Source organism: Miscanthus floridulus, unplaced genomic scaffold (assembly GCF_019320115.1).
Source record: "Miscanthus floridulus cultivar M001 unplaced genomic scaffold, ASM1932011v1 os_1244, whole genome shotgun sequence".
In the NCBI taxonomy this organism is placed as follows: domain Eukaryota; kingdom Viridiplantae; phylum Streptophyta; class Magnoliopsida; order Poales; family Poaceae; genus Miscanthus; species Miscanthus floridulus.
In genome coordinates, this window is record NW_027097608.1 from 1 (window position 1) to 25,136 (window position 25,136).

Here is a 25,136-nt window from a genome sequence, read left to right on the forward strand (position 1 = left end):
GTAAAACGGGAATTAAAGTTTGGTTGGAACAAAAATAATGATAAAATTGGATAGAAATCAGCAGAATGTCATTTCAGTGTGTGCACCCACTGGCAGGCGAAGCGGATGCGGCGGTCTGGCAGAACATGCATGGTGGCGAAGCGGATGCGGCGGTCTGGCAGGCGGCTGCGCACCTGGCCGGCGATCTCCAGCAGAGATGTCAGACAACGGCGGCGGCGGCGGCGGCATCTTGGTCAGTTGAGCCGAGAGGCGAGAGCGTTAGGCCGATGAGTCCCCGACACGTAAAAAGAGTGACCAACGCACGACAACAAAGATATACATACACCCCTGCACGGCTTCGTTGATCTTGTCCTTCTGCCTCCGAATCATATTATATAATATACTGGACTAGGCAGGCCCGACTGATGCGGCTACAATTCCCACTTCGTCGACAAATAAAGACGTACAGAAACTCACGCTGACACAGCAGCCAATCCATCCATCTAACCAAAGGCGCGGTAATCCGAGAAATGTGTCCATTCGCAAAAAAAAAAAAAAAAAAAAAAAGAGAGAAATGTGTCCACGAACAAACCGAGTGCTCCTGTGCTGCGCCTAATGCAAATGCGATTCCCACCCTTGATCAGGGTATAGGGGGCGGGTATGGGCGTAGCCACGGCAGTAGATGAGTGAAGGAATAAGAGACGATTATACATTGGTCCTTACGTACTCTTGTTTTTTTAGAAATCGTTTTTATTGTCAAAATATCCTTTTATATTATCCATTGTTTTTGTGATGAATATAATATGAGGCATTTTTTTAGTGTCTTTATTACAAGAACTTGAAGAAAGAAAAAGAACACCTTTAATAGCTCCGGCTGTATCGAAGACACAAAGTACTTCAGGCGCGTGCTGACCTGAACCAGTATATTGTTACTAGCATCGTGTGTTAGAATGCCATAATGATTTGTACGTGACACTTTTTTCTTTCTTAGTGCTGACCTGAACCAGTATATTGTTACTAGCATCGTGTGTTAGAATGCCATAATGATTTGTACGTGACACTTTTTTCTTTCTTCTCTACTAGTACTGAATTATTGCTTCTGTTAAGCTTTCATACTTGACTACAGTGCGATTTTCTATCTATAGCTTACCTCATTTGAATAGTTCAACGTTTGACGGTTCTCCCTCATTTGGCTGCGTTCGGCTGGCTGGTTTTTTTAGCCGGATTTCACTGTTCCTGGCGGAAAAATACTGTTCACGCTCTCATAAATTTCTTCAGATTCGTCCAGATTCCTCCAAATTCCTCCCAACGAACAGGGCATAGAGATGTCTTCTTTACTTTTCAAAGATGAAATATGTTTTAATCATTTCAGAAGAAAAAATGTTGTATTAATCCTTTAAAATTTGATACCAGGTTCTTGTTGATGATTTGGCCACCAGTCACCAGTGCAGATATCCATGCTTTATTTAACGGCTTCCACTCCACAGGATGGAAGGCACAGCAGGCAAGCACGGCAAAGTACAGACCACCACAATAAAACCATCACCTTGCTGAAGTGCAGCTGCAGACCACCACATGAATGAAGACCCATAAGATGATCTCCTGCCCATTACATGGCAGATGTCCATGCTCACTCTTATCACCAATACCCTCTTGGTTACATCCAACTCTCTATCTACTACTAGTAGCCACCGTGATTTCTTGGCGCTCTTATCCCTCAAATCCCACATAACGAGTGACCCAACAGGGGCGCTATCGTCGTGGGATGCAGCTAGCAACGACACCAACAATCCAGTTCCTGATTTCTGCAGATGGACTGGCGCTGCGGCGGCCGCCACCATCCTAGCCATGTCACTGCTATTGATCTGCATGACTATGTCCTAGAAGGCACCATCTCTCAAGAGATCGGCAACCTCACATACCTCCATTTCATTTATCTGTCGCCCAATAACCTGACAGGTATTATTCCGTCCAGCCTTGGCAATTGCAGAAAACTTCATACTATAAATTTGGGTGCTAACCACTTCTCTGGTTCTGTCCCTGCTCCTCTGGGTGGCTTATCAAAGCTCAAAACTTTCAATGTCAGCCACAACAGTCTGACTGGTGAAATTGCAACGACACTAATAAATGTCACAACGCTAATGGCCCTTAGTATTGGGAGGAACTCCTTTCAGGGCCAAATCCTTAGCTGGCTGCCTGGCTGAGCAACCTAACATCATTGACTCAGCTGTATCTTGCTAAGAACAACTTCAGTGGCAACATCCCCGCAGATTTATGTAAGTTAACCAACCTTGACATCTTTGATGTAATGAATAGCAAGCTTGACGGCCATGTTCCTCCATCACTCTTCAATATTTCTTCTATCAATGTAATTAAGCTTTGCTTCAACCAGCTTGCAGGATCACTGCCACATGATATTGGCTATAAGCTTCCCAAGCTAATTGTTTTGGGCACATTTGAGGCCAGTTACTTTGAGGGCCCAACACCAGCCTCCTTATCAAATGCATCTCAACTCCAATATCTGCTTCTTCGTGGAAACCAATATCATGGTTTGATCCCACGGGATATTGGTATTCATGGTAAACTGAAGATTTTCTCGGTAGGGCACAATGAACTACAAACCACAGAGCCTAGGGATTGAGATTTTCTCACATCCTTAGCCAACTGTAGCAACTTGCAAGACTAGACCTCGATCAAAACAACTTTGAAGGTGTTATGCCAATTAGGATCGCCAACCTATCTCGAGAGCTCAGTTGGCTTACAATTGGCAGAAATCACATAGCTGGGACCATATCTTTATGGTCGCTAGGGACGTTACAAAAACTTGTAAAGCTTACCCTTGACAACAACCTATTCACAGGCACCTTACCTCTAGATATTGGCCAGCTTTCACTACTGGAAAACTGGACTTTGCTGAGTGCTTTTTATCGGGGCACTCGGCAAAGCAATATTTTTCCGAGTGCCGCACTCGGCAAAGGTGCCAGGCACTCGGTAAAGCCTGGCTCTCGGCAAAACTGGGCTTTGCCGAGTGCTGCGGCACTCGGCAAAGATCCCACTCGGCAAAAGGTGGCCGGCCCGTGACAGCGGCCACCTACCGTCAGATTTTGCCGAGTGCCTAACGGCTAGCACTCGGCAATTTTTTTTTTATTTTTAAAAACTTATTTTGCTGAGTGCCAGTCTCAGGCACTCGATATTTTTTTTAAAACATATTTTGCCTAGTGCCAGCCCATGGCCCTCGGCAAATTTTTTTTTATTTTAAAAAAAATATTTTGCAGAGTGCCAAAGATAGACACTCGGCAATTTTTTTTTTATTTTTTAAAACTTGCCGAGAGCCAGACCCAGGCACTCGGCAATTTTTTTTTATTTTTTAAAAACATATTTTGCCGAGTGTAAACCTTGGGCACTCGGCAATTTTTTTTTAATTTTTTAAAACTTATTTTGCCGAGTGCCAGCGCCAGACACTCGGCAATTTTTGTTTATTTTTGAAAATCATATTTTGCCGAGTGCCTCCTGGGCCGGCACTCGGCAAATTTTTTTTGTTTGATTTTGGGCCCAAATTTTTTTCTGGGGCCTTGTGACAGTATTTCAAACTCTATTTTAAAATTTGGGACAATTTTGACTTTTTTGATATATTTCATTAGTTTATTTCGTTTCATCGAATTTTTCGGGATATTTCAAATTTGAACTGCAGGTACGTGGAATAATGGACTTTGGTCATCCAAAAATTGATACTCATGATATTTAGGGTATGTTTAGGCCGTATCCAGGAACTCACATGAAATCTCGAGCATCTCGTTGATGTAACATGTCGAGGTACTTGCCGGAAATGTGCCAAAAACGACGCCTCGATAAGTTTCGTGATTTTTGGACTTCGTTTGCATTTTATATAATTTAAAATCACATTTCCAGCAAGTACCTCGACATGTTACGTCAACGAGATGCTCGAGATTTCATGTGAGTTTCTGGATACGGCCTAAACATACCCTAAATATCATGAGTATCAATTTTTGGATGACCAAAGTCCATTATTCCATGTACCTGCAGTTCAAATTTGAAATATCCCGACAAATTCGACGAAACGAAATAAACTAATGAAATATATCAAAAAAAGTCAAAATTGCCCCAAATTTTAAAATAGAGTTTGAAATACTGTCAAAAGGCCCTAGAAAAAAAATTGGGCCCAAAATAAAAAAAAATTGTCGAGTGCCATGGGGGTGCCGGCCCAGGAGGCACTCGGTAAAGTTGAAATAAAAAAAACTGGGCACTAAAATCCCACCGGCCCAACCCCCGCGCGGCCCAACCCTAACTCACGCCCCCAGCCACCCGTCCGCTCCCCCACGCCCACCCCCGCCGCTGCCGCGCCCTCGCCGGCGAATCGCCGGCGGCGGCGAGCCCCGCCCTCGCGCCCGCGTGCGCCCGCGCCCACCGCCGGCCGCGCCCGTGCCTGCGCCCTCGGCCGGCCTCGCCCGCGACCATGCCCTCCGCCAGCCCTCGCTCGCGACCACGCCCGTCGCCGGCCGCATCGGCCGCGCCCCGCCCCGGTAGCTCTCCACGGCCCGGCCTCCCTCGCCTCGACCGCCCAGAGGTGGCTGGCTGGTGCCAGCCGGCCATATCCGGTAGCGGCGGCCATGTCTCGGCAGTCCCTTCCCTGGCCACACCGCCCATAGGAGCATGGGAGGTAGGAGGAGCAGGGGAGGAGGGAGAGAAGGGAAGGGGAGAAGAGGAGGAAGAGAAGAGGAGGAAGAAGGGAGAAGGGAGGAGGAAGAAGGAAGAAGGAAGAAGGGAGGGAGGAGAGGAGAAGGGAGGAGGAAGAAGGAGAAGGGAGGTGGAGAGGAGAAGGGAGGAGGAGCCCCGGCCGCTGTCCACGCCTCGTTAGCGGCGGTGCCATGACCTCGGCGCCCCGCTCCCGACTCCGCCCACCGTCGATGAGCACACTAGGTTCGCCCTTCCCTTTCTATTCAAATCGTGCAATGGATGTCGGCCATCGAGCCCTTGTTAGTAGTAATAGTTGTTGTATGTGGTTTTCGGCCATCGAGCCGTTGCTTGTGGATGTTGGCCTTCGTGCTGATCTTTTTTGCAGGTTTTTGAAACCTCCCCGTGCAGGGGAGGTTCTGCAGAAATTTTCAATTGTCACTAATGTATTGCCTTTTTATGCAGGAGGAGGCCCTGGCGGAGGGACCTCGGTGGCCCCGATTGTCTTCGTCATCGTTGTGGGTCTGCCTGCACCGCGTCGCGGCGCCACTGCACCGACTCGCCACAGCCCCACTAGCCTGACCTCACCGGCACCCTAGGTATAACCCCTCTATCTGTATCATGGTCTTAGGTCGCTGATCCCAGTTAGGCGTCTCCCGTCCGAAAGAGATACGGTTGGAGTTATGCAGGTCTTTGCATATCTACGAGCGTTTCTGTTTTGGATTGTCCATGTTTTTTGGACAGCCCGTGGATGCGTAGATGGGTTAGTTTCCATGGTCCGCTCCGGTCCAAGACGGTGTTTCGACATCACCCCTTGTTGTTCTCCAGATACACACTCTCCCTTGCAGGACGTGTATCGGGAGAACAGCGGGGAGGTGCTGCCGAAATTCCGTCTTGGATAGGAGCGGAGCATGGAAACTAACCTCATCTACGGATCCGTGGGTGGGATTAGGACCTATCCTCACCTATTAGAGAGTAGGGACACCGCGTAGATGCAATTGATGGTGACTCATATGTGCTGATACGTCTGTTAAAGGATGGAGGACCGTGAGTGGATGTACACGCTCTGGAGACACGAGCACGATTACGACTTGCTGTTTATAGTCAAGGTCGAAGAATTCTTACAGCATGCATTTGGCGAGAGTGCTGGAGGCCATTCTCTAGTGGTTTGTCCGTGCAGCGGTTGTGACAACAGAAGAAGGAAAGATAGGTTAACCATGGGTAAACATATTGTGAAGTTTGGATTTACTCCAGGCTACCACCGGTGGATCCACCATGGTGAAGCCGATCATATCAGGGAGGAGGTGGTGAGACCACGGCTTGAGGCTTTTGATGATGATGCCGGGGTAGCAGACATGCTGGATGACATGCACCAAGCTCAGTTCGCTGAAGGATGTGACAAGGAGGAGATGGAGGCTGCCGCAGATGCCTTCTACCTGATGTTGGACTCGGCACAGAGACCCCTTCACGATCATACTAATGTTTCTCAGCTGGATGCCATTGGTCACGTAATGGGGTTGAAGGCTGAGTTAAACCTAAGTCGAGAAGGCTTCGACAAGATGGTGGCCGCGTGGAGCGATATGCTACCGAAGACACACATTATGCCGAAGAACTTGTACGAGTCAGAGAAGCTCCTTCTTGCACTTAAGATGCCGTATGACAAGATACATGTGTGTCCGAAGGGGTGCGTCCTATTTAGGAAAGAACACGCGGATACAAAGTACTGCCCGAAGTGTAAATCCTCCAGGTACGTGGAGGTAGACTCAGGCGATGGCCAGAAGAGGCAGCTTAAGATCCCCATGAGAGTCCTACGACACCTTCCATTCCTGCCGAGGCTCCAACGGCTATTCATGACCGAGGAATCCGTGAAACAGATGACATGGCACAAAAATGGCACACGATACAATCCTGAGAAGATGGTACATCCATCCGATGCTGATGCATGGAAGTACTTCAATTCGTAGCATCCTCTCAAAGCAGAGGAGGCTCGTAATGTACGTGTCGCGCTGGCAACAGATGGGTTCAATCCATATGGCATGATGGTTGCACCATACACATGTTGGCCCGTGTTCGTCATCCCCCTGAATCTCCCCCCCCGACGTCTCCTTTCAACGGCATACCATGTTCCTGTCGTTGATAATCCCTGGACACCCGAGGAGTAATATGGGTGTCTTCATAGAGCCTGTGATAGATGAGTTGATCGATGCTTGGGTCAAAGGGTGTGGACATACGACCGAGCTACGAAGACTAGCTTTAAAATGCACGCCTAGTACCACTACTCCCTGCACGACTTCCTGGCGTATGGGTTAATGTGCGCCTGGTGTGTTCAGGGGAAGTTCCCATGCCCAATATGCAAGGAAGCTATGAGGTTCATATGGTTGAAGAAGGGTGGCAAGTATTCGTCGTTCGACAAACATCATCAATTCCTCCCTCTTGACCATCCATTCAGAGAAGACGTCAAGAGCTTTATGAAAGGTGTCAAAGTGATGGACCCTAGACCACGCTTGAGGACTAGGGCGGAGGTTCGTGCTCAGATAGATGCTCTCGTGCCCAACGAAGATGGTGGTTTCATGGGATATGGTGAGCAACATATGTGGACTCATAAGTCCGGCTTGACGAGGCTCCCCTATTTCGATGACCTCCTACTGCCCCATAACATTGATGTCATGCACACTGAAAAGAATATCGCTGAGGTACTTTGGGCAACACTCATGGACACTGACAAGTCTAAGGACAACCCTAAGGCTAGAATGGACCTGACGACGTTGTGCGATAGGCCAAACCTAGAGATGTGGCCTCCTGCAACAGGAAAGCAGTGGAGAAGGCCTAGGCCCCCCTATGTCTTGAAAATCGATCAAGGGAAGTACTTCGATGGATCAAGAATTTAATGTACCCTAATGGGTATGCAGCGAATCTGAGCAGGGGAGTGAACTTAGAGACTCTACGAGTCAACGGGATGAAGAGTCATGACTACCACATATGGATTGAGCGGATACTTTCGTTGATGGTTCGAGGCTATGTCCCTGAGCATGTCTGGCTAGTGCTGGCAAAGTTGAGCTACTTCTTTGCCAGCTTTGTGCCAAGGAGCTATCTTCGACCATCATTACAGAATTGGAAACTATGGCACCTGAGTTGGTCTATGAGCTTGACAAGATCTTTCCACCTAGCTTCTTCTTGCCGATGCAGCATCTGATTGTGCACCTCCCGACCGAGGCACGGTTGGGGGGGCGTGCAGGCCCATTGGTGCTATCCAATCGAGTGATGTCTAAAGACTCTTCGTAAGAAATGTACAAATAAAGCCAGAATTGAGGCTTCCATTGCAGAGGCAAGCATTCGGGAGGAGGTTGCAAACTTCACGACATCCTACTACAAGCCAAACCTTCCTAGCAAGCATAATCCACCCCCTCGTTACAATGCTGGCAAAGTTGAATCGACCCTCAGCCTTTTCAAATGCCAACTAGGCTGCGCAAGTGGATCGACCCCCAAGAGATTGGATCCAGAAGAGTGGCGCAGAATCACGCTATATGTGTTCACCAACCTTATCGAGGTTGCGCCATTCATTAAGTAAGTTCTCAACAAACTTGTTTCAATACGACGTCACTATTCTGTATCGAACCCCATTGATTCTCTTTGGTACAGGGAATTTGTTTTGACAAGAGTGGCATCAATCAAGGGATCCTACCCCGCACGAACATGATACCCTTCTTTCAGAGGGTGCGGGAGCTGGGAGGCCTGATTTCATTTCTTAGTTCAAACAAAAGGCCATACGTTCATCGATATTCCTTAGTAGCTCGTACGTTTCAATAGTATAACGATGTATCATGCTTGAGCTTGCAGGCGCAAACCAATGCGTCCATGAGTGACAAGTTGAGACAGGTTGCAAACGGCTTCAAGTTAAGGGCGAAGTCATATACCGGATATGACGTGAACGGATATCGCTTCCACACGTCAAGACACGAGCAGACTCGGCCCGATCGGAAAACCACCAACAGCCAAGTTTTTACGCCGGGCACTAATGGCGTCGAATACTACGGAATAATTGAGGAGATCTATGAACTTGAATATGAGGGCCGAGTACCTCTTACTCCTGTCATATTCAAGTGCCACTGGTTTGATCCTGGACGAACGAGACAGACCCCTCATCTTGGGCTAGTCGAGATTAGGCATGATTCCGTCTATAAAGGAAAAGATGTCTATATTGTGGCTCAACAGGCCATGTAGGTGTATCATACGCCATACGCGTGCCAAGACAAAGACCATCTTAAGGGTTGGTCTATTGTGCACCAGGTATCTTCGCACGGTAAACTACCTGTTCCAAACGATGAAGATTACACCTTCGACACAAACACATATGATGGAGAGTTCTATTAAGCAAATGGGCAACAAGGGAGCTTTGAGATAGTCTTACCCGGTGTGATGACCGCCATGGAAGTAGACAATGAAACGGTTGATGACGAGGACCCTGGAGATGTAGTGCTAAATCCGAAGGACATTCAAATACTTGAGCGATTCCATTTAGGCAAAGACAATGAAGAAGACACAGAACCTTCGGATAGTGTTGCCCATTTGGACAATTTTGACAGTGATGATGAGACCTATGACCCCAATCATGAAGATTATTCCTAAACCATGTAATACTATGTTTTTTATTAAATTTTGTTATGTTTATTCATTTTGAACTATTTGACATGTATGTACTAACGCTTGTTGTTAATTCTTTGTACATTACAGGTGACAGAACAAAGATGGTGGGCAACCGTTCACCGAGGCAGGTGCTCTTGGTGTACCAGAGGCTACGCCCTCCTGATGGAGGCGAGGGGACGTCTTCGCCCCCAGCGGCGAGAGCAGGCCCGGGTCGCCCCAGCACGGGGAGGGGAGGGGGAGGGGCCGGGGTTGCCCTAGGAGGGACCCGCCTCCTCCACCGGCTCTCGACCAGCCGAAGGACCTGTCTCCTACCCCGGAGGACCACGTGGCGGCCACGGGCACGACCACAAACACTGCGTCAGGGGATGACGGACTCAGCAGATCGAGGACAGTTCTGCTCAGTCGGCTCCCTACCTGCGAGGTCCCACAAGCCTTCCTCCGGTTCCGCTTCCTGACCGACGCCCACTGGTTCGTCCTATGGGAAGAAGGTAAGTAACTATAGATGTTATCACTAGTACTTCATATGATACGTTGAAAATCAAAAGAGAAACTGATAATTTTTCTTAATCACTTATGCAGGGGCTGGCTAGTTCTGTCGGGTGCTCTTGACCCCCCACGCACCCCCGCTACCTTCCTGGGATGTCTATGCAGGAAACACTTCCCCGGCCTTGTGGACTTGAAAGAGGGGAGGTGGGAGCCGGCCTGGTCGTGGGACAAGTACAAGCTCGGCTCGGATGATGAGCATGACAACAAGCAGGAGTGGGTTTTGGTGGACTTTTGGGTAAGTGTCTCACAACATAGCTCAATACATCTCCTCCATTGGTTAAGTCTTTTATTGAAATAATGAACAGATACATCGTGTTTGTATGCAGAGGTACTTCAAGGCCGAAGAAGGTTGAGAGACCCTGGCGGATCAGACGGCACACGGAGCCTGTAAGAAGTACGTCGGCGACATGATTCACGAGGCGCGACTCCAGGCCCACGTCGACTACTACAGGTCCATCAAGAAAGAGCCCCTCAACAAAACCAGCGCAAGAAAGGTGGCGCTGACTAAGGAGCAGTACCTTCAGGTAGGTGAATAATATTGATTCGTTTTGAGATTTAGTAGGTCCAGAATTGATCTTCTTATATGTCAAACACTTGATGATGTGTAGGTGCCGGCCTCGTGGTGCATGTCGCATAGATCGGCATGGTCGAGGATCATGGACAGGTACCTTGACCCGGCGTACATCGCAAAGCACGATCAAGGCAAGCGGAAGCGGGCACTGAGGACCAGTGCAACTCACCACCAAGGCAGCCACAACCTCCCCGCATTCAAGCGGGCACTTGTACGAGATGTCATTTATCTATTCTAACGCTCAATTTTGCCTAATTTCTAATCATCTTGCCGTCTTTCTCGTAGGAGGTGGCACACCCGGACGTGCCAGTGTCGGAGTTTGGGGCATGGGCTGTGTCCCACATGGGCCCGGTGAAATCCAGTGTCGTCTTCAACCCGGATGCCACTGCCCAGGCTTACTCTGACCACGTGGAGGCGGTTAGGGCGCTCCATGGCTCAGATCACAATCTGAGCACTGAGCCCCTTGAGACAGAGGTGATCGTGAGGCTAGGGCAAGGCAGGAAGCACGAGCGGTTGTGGATTGCAGACGGCGCCGACTCCTCGAGCTCTGCACCCTCTGTCTCCGACGTGAGGGCACGGAGCACGGCCAGAAGCCTTCCCATACGTGCACGGCCTACTCCAATACTGTCGCGGGTCGACGAACTTCAGGTAATTCTGGTTTCACTCGTCGTACATTGAACGTTACACACATTGATCAGATTTGCAATACTGAAACATGTGATTAAAACACTGTAGCCCAAGCTGGCAGAGACAAGGGAGACGCAAGCGCACCTGACCGCAGAGCTGGAGGCCACGAAGAAGCAGATGGCGGACATGTATCAGATCATGCAAACCATCGGGCAAGCATCGGGTGTCCAAGTGCAGTTGCCAGCTCCAGCTCGACACTTCACTCCTGTGAGTATAAAAGTTTAATGCATTCGTGCCATTGGGATTGTCGGTCTTCGTGCCGTTGTGATTTTCGGCCTTTAGGCCGTTGGGATTGTCGGCCTTCGTACCGTTGTGATTGTCGGCCTTCGTGCCGTTGTTTCTTGCAGGTTGGAAACCTCCCCGTGCAGGGGAGGTGCTGCCGAAATTTTCAATTTTGAGTCTAACACATGCAATCTCTTCTCTTTTGTGCAGCCTCTGTCGGCGGGTTCAAACAATCCCGCTACCGTGTCACCGGCGGCTACTCGCGTCCGGGGGGCCACACCTGCAGTCTCCGTCGCCGCAGTAGGGATGTTGAACTTTGTGATGTTGAACTTGTAATAATAAACTTGTGATGTTGAACTTTGGTGCATTTGTGATGGATTTTCGATGGATTTATTGATGCGTGTGCTTGTGATATATAATGCATGTTGGTGATATAGATGTGATGATTGATGTATATATATATATATATATATATATATATATATATATATATATATATATATATATTGTCTATTACAATGGAATGTAAAAAAAAATTTGCAATTCTCGGGGTCTTTGCCGAGTGCCATGGGCAAGGCACTCGGCAAAGATTTTTCAAAAAAAAAATTTAGAAATTCTTTGGAGAGTGTCAAAACAGGGGCATTCGGCAAAGAAATTATTTAAAAAAAAAACTTTGCTGCGTGCCTGGGCAGGGGCACCCGGCAAAGTAATTTTTAAAAAAAAATAAAAAAAACTTTGCCGAGTGCCTGGGCAGGGGCACTCGGCAAAGTACTTTTTAAAAAAAATAAAAAAAACTTTGCCGAGTGCCTGGGCTGGGGCACTCGGCAAAGTACTTTTTAAAAAAAATAAAATTTTTTTTTGCCGAGTGCTGGGTCGGGCACTCGGCAAAATAACCGTTAACGGCCAGCGCCGCAACGGCCGAAAATATTTTGCCGAGTGCCGCCCCAAGCACTCGGCAAATTTTTTTTTAATTTTGCCGAGTGCCCGGATAAAAAACACTCGGCAAAGACCCTTTGCCGAGAAAATTTTTGCCGAGCGGACTTTGCCGAGTGCTACACTTGCCGAGTGTAAAAACACTCGGCAAAGCTGCGGCCTCCAGTAGTGTTTCTAGCCGCCAGCATCTTGATCTGTCTCATATTGGATTTGACCACTCATTAGGCAATCTCACAGTACTGAGTAATCTTTCTCTATCTAATAACTTTCTGAACAACAGCATTCCGGCAAGCCTTGGTAAATTAACAAATATTATATCCATAGATCTTTCTTGTAATTTGTTGAGGGGCCAAATCCCACACGAGATACTTAGTATTCCTTCCCTGACCATACTTCTTAACCTTTCCACAAATGCTCTAACTGGAGCAATTCCAACACAGATTGGGCACTTGAACAGCCTCATCGCAATGGACCTCAGTGAATAAGCTAGATGGTGAAATCCCAGAAGCTATTGCAGGCTGTGTCCAACTGCGCTTCCTATACTTACAAGGAAATCTACTGCAAGGACAAATCCCAGTTGGGCTGAATGCTCTGGGAGCACTTGAAAAAATGGATCTCTCCAGTAACAACCTAACAGGACCCATACCCAAGTTTCTAGAGAGCATCAGATCTCTGAACTATCTAAACCTGTCCTTCAATAACTTATCTGGTCCTGTGCCTGATACAGGTGTCTTTTGTAATGGAACTATATTGTCAGTCGCTGGTAACAGCATGCTATGTGGTGGTCCTCCATTCTTGCAACTCCCTTCATGCCCATCTATACCTTCTCACAAGGCTTCACTACATCGATTGCACATAGTTATCTTTGGAGCTATTGGAATATTCATCTTTTCTGTATGCTCTGCAACTGCTTATTGCTTTATTAAGAGAAGGACCACACCAACTTTTGTTGGTCCAGAGTACCTATTCTTTAATGAGGAACATGAGAGAATATCCTATGCCCAGTTACATGCAGCAACAGGATAATTCTCTCCAGCGAATTTGATTGGTTCTGGAAGCTTTGGCAATGTATACATAGGAAATTTAACAATTGATAATAACTTAGCTACCGTAGGTTCTTGATCTTTCTTTTTTTTGAAGAAACAGGAGGGACTCAGAGAGCCCCTACTGCAAATTTATTGAAAGTAACCAAGAAAGTTACAACCAGGAGTACAACAGGGAAAGCAAAACAAAGACAGACACCGAGGTTCAGGAAACAAAGAAGGACACAAAGAAAATTAAAAAAATTACACAAACTGCTCTAGCCATAGTTCGATAGCAGGGAAATACTTCTTGGTCCTCCATAAGAGTAGGCCAAAGATGCTTCTAAAGATGTCATAACATCTTTGAACAGAAGCAGGAATACCTCTGAAGATGACATCATTTCTAACAGACCAAATGCTCCAGCTCATGATAATCACAATCTCCATGAAAAAACTGACATTAAGTTGTGCTCTGAAGCTTTCAAAAATCTGAAATGGAGAAAGGGAGGCATCAAACACTATCCCTAACTGGCTCCAGCAGGCTTTGGCCATCTCACAATCCAAAAAAATTTGCTGGACAGTTTCTTCAGTGTTCAGAGAGCATAACACACAATTATAAGAGGGAAAGTGCATGCTTTTCCTTCTCAGAATATTTCTAGTGCTGAGCCTGTCATGAGAGAGTAACCAAAAGAAGACCTTATGCTTATGCTGACATGAAGATTTCCAAATCCACTTGTAGATTGGATGAGACCAGCTTCTTCCCAGGAGCTGACCATAAGCTTTCTTACAAGTGAATAAATGGCTACCCCAAATGTAACTCCAAGAATCAGGATCTAAAGTAAACTGAGTGTTCTGCAAGATGCTTTCAAGCTGCTGAAATTGTGCAAAGGCTTCTGTTGACAAGGGCAGATTAAAAAGGCTAGAGATGTTACTAACAGAGGCTGCACATTTGAGGGATAAATGAGGCTTCTTGACAAAGGAAAACAGCTCAGGGAAAGACAATCTTAAGGGCTGACCCAACCAGCAATCCTCCCAAAGGAAACAAGAGGCACCATCAGCAACTGAAATTGTGGCCATCCCTTTAAACTTGTCAAGCAAATTGAGAACATCCTTCCACCAAAAGGATCCTTTCTTAACATGATTTGGAAGTTTGCCATTTCTATAATATTTCTCCCAGATGAGATGAACCCAGGGAATGTCAGCTCTGTTGAAGAACTTGTGAATTTTTTTCAAAAGAAGGGCCACATTTTGAGATTTAAGATCTAGCACTCCAAGTCCCCCTCCTCTTTAGGTCTTGTCAACATGGGCCAAGCAGCCTTGGCATTAATTCTACTGCTTTCATCATCCCCTCTCCAAAGGCAATGTTTTCTAAACTTGTCAATTTGTTCCCTAACAGTATAATGAAGGCAAAAGGTGCTCATAAAGAACATTGGAAGTGAGGTAAAGACTGAGTTGGTGATCTGAAGTTTCCCAGCTTGAGAAAGGAAGAGGGAAGTGTAGACCAGTCTTCTTTCACATCTGGTTACCAGGGGGCAGAAAGTCAACAACTCTGGTTTAGTGAGGCCTAAGGGAAGCCCCAAATAAGTGAAAGGAAGGCTACCAGTGCTGCATCCAAGCCTCCCTTCAGGCAGGTTAATAGGAACCATCATTAACTTTGAGAAGTTAATCCTTAAACTAGTGGAATCGGCAAAGGTGTTCAGCAGGGCTTTTAAAACAAATAGCTGTCTGGCATATCCTTCCAGAATAATTAGTGTATCATCAGCATATTGGAGGATAGGAAAATCATTGGTATACTGAAGAGGGATTGGAAGATTAAGCAATCCTTGATCCTTTGCCTTGTTAATGATTGATTGCAAGAGATCTACAGCTAAAACAAACAAGAGGGGGGATAGAGGGTCCCCCTGTTTAACACCCCTTCTGCAGTGAAAAACCTTGCCAGGAGTGCCATTTAGTAATACTGAAGAAGTACCAGAACTGAAAATCAACTTCATCCAAGCCAGCCACTTTTCTCCAAAACCTTTCTTTCTCATAATTTCTAACATGGCCCCATGCTCAATTCTATCGAAAGACTTTTCAAAATCTAATTTTAAGATGATTAGTTCCTTTCTAGAGGTATGACAGAGGTGCAGGTATTCAAAGGACCAGGCAAGGTAGTCTTGAATAGTCTTTGACCTGATGAAACCATACTGATTAACATGCACCAGCTTTGTGATCAGAGGTTGGAGTCTATTGGCCAACAACTTGGTGATGATTTTAACAGAGGAATTGAGTAAAGAGATGGGCCTGAACTCACTGATTCTGGTTGGCCCAACAACTTTGGGGATGAGGGTAATGAAGGAGCCAGTGATACTTTGAAGGCAGATATCCTCAGAGTGAAAAGCAGAGCAAATATTATAAAAATCTTGCCTGACTAAGAACTAGCATTTCTTCAGAAAGCCATTATTAAATCCATCTGGTCCAGGAGATTTGTCAGAGGGTGAGTGCTTGATAACATCATCAATTTCCTGACTGCTAAAGGGCTCTTGTAAAGAGCTGAGGTCAGGAGGCTGGCCAAAGAGGGACTCAAGGTCAAAAAGCATGCACTGAAAGTTTGAAGAACCCAATCTCTCTTTAAAATCAGACCAGATAATATCAGCCTTTGCATTATGATAAAAAACAGGGTCACCAGAAGGGCCAGAAAGGGAGGTGATCAAATTCCTTCTATGTTTAACAGTTGCAACAGCATGAAAGAACTTGGAGCTTTCATCACCCAGCTTCACCCATTTGACAGTACCTCTCTGTTTCTAGTAAAACATTTGTTGATGAAGGAGAGAAGAGAGTTTCAAGTTGAGAATGTCCCTGAAGTTCCATTCCTGCAGAGTTAGATCCCTCCATTCCTCAATAGCATCCAAAAAGAGAACCAGTTTAATGTTCTCAATGGTGATTTTAAGATTGGATATCTGAGACTGCCAAGTTTTGAGAGCATTTCTGAGGGCTTTAAACTTGGCAGTAAGAAGTTTGGCTGCATCCTGCTGGGGGAAGAAGCCATTCCAACAGCTGGCAACTAGAGGCACGAAACTGTCATAGGACATCCAATAGTTTTCAAATCCGAAGATCCTTCCTTTGGGAATAGAGGTTTTAATCTCAACCACACAAGGCCAATGGTCAGAGGTCTCCATGACTAAAGAGTGAGCAATTGTGTGAGGGTACCTGAGAGTCCAAGATTGGGAAGAGAAGAACCAATCTAGCCTTTCCAAGAGAGGAGGCTGCTGCTTGTTAGTCCAGGTAAATTTCCTCCCATGTAGGGGAATCTCAACAAGCCCTAAAGTACTAATGGCATTGTTAACACAGAAGCATATCATTTACATTCCCTCCTTCCCTGTTTCTGTCTTCAGGCTTTCTGTAGAGGCTGAAGTCCCCAACAATAAGCCAGTCAAAATCATCTGTCATTTGGATATTCTCAAACCAGTTCATAAATGCCTCCTTGCCTTCACTATCACAGGGTCCATAAACAGAGGTTAAAATCCAGGGATCATTGTTGTGAATGGAGGAGAACTCAACTGAGATTGCAAAGTCATTGTGAAAAATCTCACTACTAGAGAACACAGAGCTTTTCCAGACAACAAGGACACCACCAGAAGCACCAATGGAAGGAAGAAAACAAAAAGCATCAAAGGAGCTGGGGCAAAACTTTCTAATATAGGAAATATCAAAAGTATCCCTCTTAGTTTCCTGGATGCTAATGATATCATAGCTACTCTCAGTGATTTTATTTCTAATGGATTCCCACTTATTTTCAGCGTTGATACCCCTGATGTTCCAACAGAGTACCTTCCAAGAACGAACTGGAGGCCTACTGTCCATTAAGACATAAAAAAGTGCAGCCCTAGTACAAGTACATAGTTCGGGCAGGAAATAAAGATAGTCTTTACATGAGCCAACAGACCAACAATGCACCAACAAAAGGGGTAACTGATAGTTCAGGGAGTAGGAATCCTTAACAAATGAAATAAAAAGGAAACAAAAGCATAACAACCAAAAGGACTCAAAGACAGTCCTTTTCTCCCATGCCCCAAGAGGTGGGCAGTCTTCAATTACTTTAGGCATCTTCAACATTCTTCTTGCTTGGGTCATCAGCCTTCTTGGAGGGAGCAGGCTCTACAGGAGCTGCTTTACCCTTCTTTTTTCTTGCCAAGTGTACTGACAGCGCCCTGGGAGGCACCAAGGTCTTCATCCTTCTTGGGGGAGCAGGTCCCACAGGAGTTGCTTTATCCTTCTTCTTCTTGCGGAGTGCTGCATCAGTGACCTGAGAGGCATCAAGATCACAAAGAGTGGAGCTAATTTTTCTGATAGTCTTGGAGGAGAGGGCTGGGGGCTTAGCATTGCAGCCAAGGCAAGCCTTATCCTTGCAGATTGGATCCTTGAAGCCATTCTTATTGATCTTTATCCTGGGACTCCTCCTAACATCACTTTCCACCATAACAGTGCCCCTCTTCTTTTTGGTCTTTTCTGTCAGAATCTCATCATCAACTGGAGGAGCTTCTTTGGGATCCACTAACACATCTTCAGCTATGAACTCTGTCCCATTTTGGCCCGCCATCATATCTTCAGATGTAGCAACAGTGAGGGAAACACAGGAAGGAAAAGCTTTCACAGGGCAAGCAGCAGGCAAAGAGAATCCAATCTTCTGGCCATTGTCAATGCAGGACAGGAGAGCATTAGACTGCATGAACTCCTTGGCTCGGCTGAAGTGAGAAGGTGACAACAAGAGAGCAGTAAAGTAGCTGGCCCAATCACTTGGAATGAGGAACTGTGGGATTTTGGAGCTGGGGCTGGGAGCAAAGTATTTAGCCCAAGGCCCAGGAGGCCCATCATAGAAGCTTGTAGCACTGCTCTATCCAAGGAGGGATGAAAAGACATCATTGGGCTGGTCATTGATCATAACAAAACCCACTTGCAAATTCATCATCATCCATGATATCATGTTCTTGAATTTCCAGAGGTAAGAAATTTTCTGCAGGTGCATTAAAGACAGGAATGTCCGCCTCAACAGGTGGAGGATTGTTCAAGACATTGGCTAGCTCTTCTTGGATGGGATTCAAGGCTTCCTGATCAAGTTGCTCATCTTCCTCCTCTTCATTTACCTGATTAAGTAAGTCATTTAGCTCCAGAAACATCTCCTAAGGATGAGGTTCAGGAACAACAGGGTCAATAATCATTTCCTGCATATCAGGGACGACATTGAGATTGATATCAGGAGGATTCTCAGAACATTGTCAGGCCAACCTACCCAAACAGCATCTGCAGGTTGTTCATCCTGTCCTTCATTAGCTCCCCCAAGTCCAGCATGAAACAGATTGGGCCCTCCCTGTTGATTTGGCTGAGCAACAGGCCTAGGTAACCCCCCCCCCCCCCCCCCCCCCCCCAGCAATTGTCCCTGCAACACTTCACACTGCATTGTTCAGGATTCACCCTGGAACCCTTCACCTTCAGTGAGCACAAGAAACTGCAGGATGGACTCTAAATCAACAACACGAGCCCTAACCAAGATTCTTGACAGATGCCTACCATCATCTACCCAGGAAATGACTCTTCCAAAAGAACAGATTGTATTGACCATACTCATCCTCCCAGAAATATGGTGGATAACCCAACAAGAGCATCAAACACACTCTATTGAAATTGGTAGCACGCCAGTTTCTCCCTTTATTATGCTCAACAAAAATAATTGTGACATTGCCAAAGATATAAGCACCATGCTGGATCAACCAATCTCTATCAAATGCATTTCTAAATCTAACATAAGCTTGACCAAGATGCATCGGTTGCATATCCGTGAAGACAACATGCTGATCATTCACTAAGAAATCCGAAACAACATCCCGAATAGCCTAGAATGTTACCTGCTGCTCTGGCATAGGATGAATGGAGACGATGGCCAAATCTTGGTGCTTGGCTCGCGGACGCATCAAAACCACTCTCTCCATAGGCTTGCGCTCTTGAACATCACTGCGATGTAGGCCTTCGGGGATGAAAGGCGCAGGATCGGCGTGAAAGTACGCCATTGTCGATTCCTCTTTGTGGAGTTTGAGAAAATGGGACTTCTGCAGACTGGGGTTTTCAGGATGAGCAACAAAGTCTGCAGTAGACGGCGAAGAGCCCTGAAGGTCCCAATGTATAGTGGGGGAAGGCCAAGGGACACCTGAAAAATCCACGAAGTCCTGAAACCGCGGAGGTGTGGAAGGGCCTGCAATCATATGTGCAGGGTTGAACCAGCCCGAGTGATCAAATGATGGGCCAAAATCCTTTGCAAAATTATCCAGGAAACGCCCGTTCACACGATTCTGCAAACTTTTCCAATTCTCACGGCAAGAGGCTGCCACATGGCCCCACCCAAAACAAGTATTACATTTAATAGGAGTCTTGCATGCATACCTCGGGTGGGAAGAAGAGTGACAGCGCCGGCGTAACACGGGAGCCGAAGAGGGTGAACTAATAGCACCATGAGAGCTATCATTACGAGAACCCAGATTCAAATCCAAATTCAGAGAACCCCGCTCAATACTCTGCCGTTGTTATAGCTGGCCATGCAGCCCGAGGCACGACGGCACGGCACGAAGCCCGCTTTTTTAGCCCGACACGAGCACGTCACGGCCCGGCCCCAGGGAGCAGGCCATGCCTGGGCCGCTGCTCAGGCCCGTGGGCTGGCATGGCACGGCCAGGCCTGCGTCAGCAGGCCAGGCAGCGGCCCGGCCACCCCCCTCCCCCTCCCCTCCCCGCGGCCCAGCGCGGCCGGCCCAGCCCACCGTCCCCGCCTCCCCCCTCCTCAGTCCTCATATATAAGTGGAGCCGCACGTCGCGGGCCGGCTCTCCCCCGCGTAGCCCCACTTTCCCAACCCCGGCCCCGAACCCTCACTCCCTTCCCCTTCCCCTCCCCGTTGCCTCGCGCAGTCCTTCTCTCCCCCACGCCCGCACGGCCGCACCCCTCCTCTCCCCCACGCCGTCACGCGGCCGCACCCACACCCCTCCTCTCTATCACGCGCGGCGCACCACCCGACCACACCCGCACCCTGGAAGCGCCGCCGCCGGCGTGCCCCTACGGCCCTACCTCCTGTTGCCGCGCGCGGCCGTCGGCGTCGGGTGCGGCCAGATCCGCCACGGCCCTCTTCCACGTCTTCACCCCCACGCCTCTGGAAGCCGGCGACCCCATGGGGCAGATCTGCGGGAACAGATCCAGCGGCTCGCCGCCACGCTCCCCACGAACGCCTCCTCGTCCGGGAAGCTCTTCACAACGGCCACCATCGGCGAGGTCCCCGACACCGTCTACGGGCTCACGCTCTACCGCGGCGACGCCGACTCCTCCTCCTGCAGGGCCTGCGTCCCCACCGTCTTCTATGGCTCCTGCCTCGTCTGCTACTCCGACCAGAACTTCCTCTCCATACCCTTCTCTTCTCGCCGGATCCGACGTCGAGCGCCGCCACAGCCTCCCATCTCTCGCAGCCAGCGCCGCCCCTTCGCCACCTGCGCCCGGCCTGGAGGCGACGACGACGCCTCCGTTCCCCTCTCGTTGGGCTGCTGGGCCGGCACGGCCTGCTAAGACGCTCAGGCTTTTCAGGCCGGCCTGGCCTGAAAAATGGCCCGACAGGCCGTGCCTGGGCTGTTGGCCAGGCCCGGCGCCTGGTTCGGCCTGGCCTGGGAGGCACGGCGTGCCGTGCCGGCACGACCACCTGCGGGCCGTGCTTGGCCCGGGCCCGTACCGGGCCGGGCCGGGCCAGCCCGTTGGCCAGCTATAGCCGTTGTAAAGCAAGAACTTGGGTGGGTCTGAGTAAAATGCTCAGGAGGAGCACGACGCATCACAGGCGGACTGAATCCCAACTCAAACGATCAAAGACTGAAACTCTCGGAAAAGAGAGGCGATCAAAGACTGACTTGCGATGAGCATTGGGAGCGGCAATCTGTCGAGCAGGTGGAGTGCGGATTGTAACTCTTTTCGCACCTGTAAGAAACGCAACAGGCCTCTTGGCAGGAAACTGCTTGGCTTTGGGAAGAATTGCTGCAGGCTTCTTGACAAACTCAGCATAAGAAGTTTTCCCCATTACCTCAACCCAAGGATAAACTGGCAGGTTGCTTGAGGAGGAGCGAGCAGAGGACAAACCGGCTTCATTGAAGAGATGGAAGGAAAGCTCAAGTTCAGCACAGATAAACTTTCTGATCTTGTAAACTTCAAAGCCAATGTCCTTGGAAGAAACTGAGAAGAGGAAGATCCGATCCTCAACCATACAGACATGAAAAAGCTCCGCAGGGCCGCCCAGAACGGCGCTGAGGGTGCGAGCAACAAAACCTTCCTCAAGACGGGAACTGCATCTACCAAAAGCCACAAGCAACGAGAAGATGCCAAGATGATTCTCATCAGGAGCCACAGCCAGCCCAAACTTGTCCAGAATGAACGCAGAAAACTTATCCCCCACAGCGGCGGAGGAAAAAGGAGGCAAACCAGCAGAGGAAGCCATGTCGGCAGGGGAGGGTGGAGGCACGAAGGGTAGGAGCTCACCGGAAGAGGGAAGGGAATGAAGGCAGGAGCTCACCGGAGAGGCAGAGGGAGGGAGGAGGGCCAGGGGCCGCTCAAGCCGCCGCCGGGGTTGCCCCGGCGGAGGTGGGGAGAGCCCTACGGGAACGCCTCATAGTCTTCTGATTAGGTTCTTGATCTTGGCCAACAAGGAGCCAGTAGAAGCTTTTTAGCTGAGTGCAATGCTCTAAGGAGGATCCGCCACCGGAAATTAGTGAAGGTGATCACTGTGTGCTGTGGCCTGGACCGTAATGGTGATGAATTCAAGGCACTTGTCCTAGAATATATTTGCAATGGGAGTTTAGATGAGTGGCTGCATCCAGACAAAATGACAAATAGCATGACCAGAAGAAGTCTAAGTTTGATGAAAAGACTCAACATTGCTCTTGATGTTGCAGAGGCATTGGAACATCTTCACGATCATATCCATCCACAGATAGTTCATTGTGACATTAAACCAAGCAACATACTTCTAGATGATGATTTGGTTGGACATGTTACAGACTTCGGTTTAGCTAAGATAATGTCCTCTGAAGCAGGCCAGAAAAACCATCCTGAAACTGAAGGCAGCTCATTTGCAGTCAAAGGCACAATTGGATATGTCCCCCCCAGGTCAGTAATTAAACTGTTGTTGACACATACGAATATGTTGCTGTTCTGAAGATTATTTATCTGACAAACTGATAATATTAATTTTTATGTGATATATTTATAATATAGCCATAAAAAATAAAAAAGAAATCCCTTTTCTGTATATGGCAGAGTATGGATCAGGATCTGAAGTCTCCGTGGATGGTGATACATATAGCTATGGGATGCTGCTTTTGGAAATGTTTACTGGAAGAAGGCCAACTAACAGCTTCATCAATGGTGTAGCAAATCTTGTCAACTTTGTGAAGATGGCTTATCCTAATAATCTACTGGAGATACTTGATGTTACTGCAACATACAGTGGAGACGCAGACACCCAAGCTGTACTAGGTATTCTCATTTGTCCAATATTTAGAGTTGCTTTAGCATGTTGCAATGACTCGCCAGGACAAACAATGAAGATGCACAACGTAGTGGAGGAGTTAAATGCTATTAAAAAAGGCATGCGCTGTTGATTTGAGAGGCCCTGCTCATGAATTACGGGCAGACATATGAACTGGGTAGCAATCAGGTGGCTCATTTTTATGTTTTTTTGAATAATATTATTTTAACTAGCAATTGCAGAACTCTTGTATTTATAAAAAATATAACACGTGCATTCTATTGGCTCTTGAGAAGCCGACAGGACACCTATCACCTAACAAATGTTGACAGACCTACATAACAGCCAAAATCGTAAAGCAGGGTCCAATCGGCAAATAATAGCCGACTAGAGCCGATTCAGCCATCAACTACATACATTTCAGCTTCACAAACGCATGTATTTAGCTTTTTAGTTTGTGTAGAAAGGAACAGGGGAACACCTCACCCCATTAGGGAGAGGTGACTTTCATATATATATATATAGTCGCAAGGAGTTCAGTACAATTACGATTAGACCCCTAAATATATATACATCTACCACCCCGTGCAGGGGCGGATCCAACGGTGGGGCGGGGCCCCTGTGGAGCCCCCGTGAATTCTTAGGTAAAGTTATATAGTGTAGGGGGGCTGAGACTTAAGATCGAACAGCAGTGTTGTTTAACCCCCCTTAAATATTTTCTGGATCCGCCGCTGACCCCGCGCAGTCGTAGCGGGAGGTTCACGGACACATAGACTGGACCGAAAATCAGTGAATAACTATACATGCATGCCCTTAGTCATGATATCCGCAAACTGATGCGAGGACGGCACATGTAGGACACGAACTTCACCAAGCGCGACCTTCTCGCGGACGAAGTGGATGTCGATCTCGATGTGGCTTGGTCCGTCAGTGATGAACAGGGTTGGCTGTCATGTAGACAACACTGACGTTGTCATAGAAGACAACCGTGGCGGAGGGAAGCGGTAGATGGAGCACCTGGAGAAGCTGGCACAGCCAGCAGCACTCAGCAACGGCATGAGCGGACATCACGGTACTCTGCTTCAGCACTGGAACAAGAGACATTGTTCTGTTGCTTGGCGGACCAGGACACCAGGTTGTCACCGAGGAAGATGCAGAAGCCGGAGGTGGAGCGACGTGTGTCGGGGCAGCCTGCCCAGTTAGCGTCAGAGTAGGCGGTGAGCTGGTCGACGGGTTCGGTGCCCAGGTGAAGACCGGCGGAGAGGGAGCCCTTGATGTACCGGAGAATGCGTTTGATCAGCACGAGGTGAGGCTTCATGGGGATCATGCATGAACATGCACACCTACTGAACATCATATGCCAAATCAGGCCGTGTTAAAGTGAGGTGCTGGAGGGCACTAGCGAGACTCCGGTACTCAGAGGGGTCGGCCACTGGGTGCCTGTGGTGGCGGACAGCTTGTTCCGTGTGTCGATGGGTGTGGCAGTGGGATGGCATTCAGACATGCTAGCCCACTGGAGAAGGTCAACGGCGTACTAACGCTGCGACAAGAATAGCCTAAGCTGTAGCGCGTCATGGAGATGCCGAGGAAGTGGTGAAGGTCGCCAAGATCTGTCATGGCGAACTCAGAGTGGACGACGTGCCGTGATGAGCTGTAGCAACTCACGGGGACGAGGCCATGAGAATGATGTTGTCGACGTAGAGGAGCAGGTATGCGACGCGATCGCTGTCTTTGTGGACAAACAGAGATGCATCGGACATGGACGCGGTGAATCCCATGCTGCAGACGTACGTGGCAAAGTGTTGGTTCTAGACCCTAGGGGCCTGCTTGAGCCCATACAAGGACTTCTGTAGGAGACAAACATAGTCAGGTTTGGAGGGGTCGATGAAGCCGGACAGCTGCTCATAGTAGACCGTCTCCTCCAGGTGGCTATGGAGGAAGGCGTTCTTCACGTCTAGCTGATGGATGGGCCAGGAATGTGAGGCGGCGATGCTGAGGACGATGCGAATCGTCGCGGGTTTGACAACCGGGCTGAACATCTCGTCGTAGTTGATGCTAGCATGTTGTGAGAAGCCACGTACCACCCAACGCGCCTTGTGCCGAGCGAAGGAGCCATCGGAGTGGTACTGCCTGAACAGCCATTTGCCAGTGACCATGTTGGCACCGGGCAGATGAGGCACAAGGCGCCATGTACTGTTGGGGATGAGAGCATTGTACTCGTCGGCCATCCGTAGCGTGCCAGTTGGGGGTCGGCGAGGTGAAAGCTCTAGTTTGGTTTTGGGTACTGATGAAACCCTAAGTGCTAACCTAGTTTATAAAAGT

The 25,136-nt window shown here is 48.3% G+C and overlaps 1 protein-coding gene and 1 pseudogene across 2 annotated transcripts; both read left to right on the forward strand.

Annotated features, from left to right (window-relative positions):
* The first annotated feature begins 1,559 nt into the window (after positions 1-1,559).
* On the forward strand, positions 1,560-23,052 carry LOC136533826 (probable LRR receptor-like serine/threonine-protein kinase At3g47570; annotated as a pseudogene).
* Positions 4,575-11,760, forward strand: LOC136533827 (uncharacterized). 2 transcript variants are annotated; one of them, XM_066526343.1, is made up of 9 exons: positions 4,575-4,917; positions 5,137-5,270; positions 9,403-9,803; positions 9,895-10,096; positions 10,188-10,385; positions 10,470-10,643; positions 10,718-11,080; positions 11,168-11,326; positions 11,552-11,760. In XM_066526343.1, the coding sequence occupies exons 5-9, from the start codon at positions 10,269-10,271 to the stop codon at positions 11,675-11,677; spliced, it is 939 nt and encodes a 312-aa protein (XP_066382440.1). In that variant the 5' UTR covers positions 4,575-4,917; positions 5,137-5,270; positions 9,403-9,803; positions 9,895-10,096; positions 10,188-10,268; the 3' UTR covers positions 11,678-11,760. The 2 variants fall into 2 exon arrangements, with proteins under 2 accessions (XP_066382440.1, XP_066382439.1); XM_066526342.1 differs by lacking the exons at positions 4,575-4,917; positions 5,137-5,270 and adding an exon at positions 8,588-9,302.
* Positions 23,053-25,136: the final 2,084 nt, after the last annotated feature.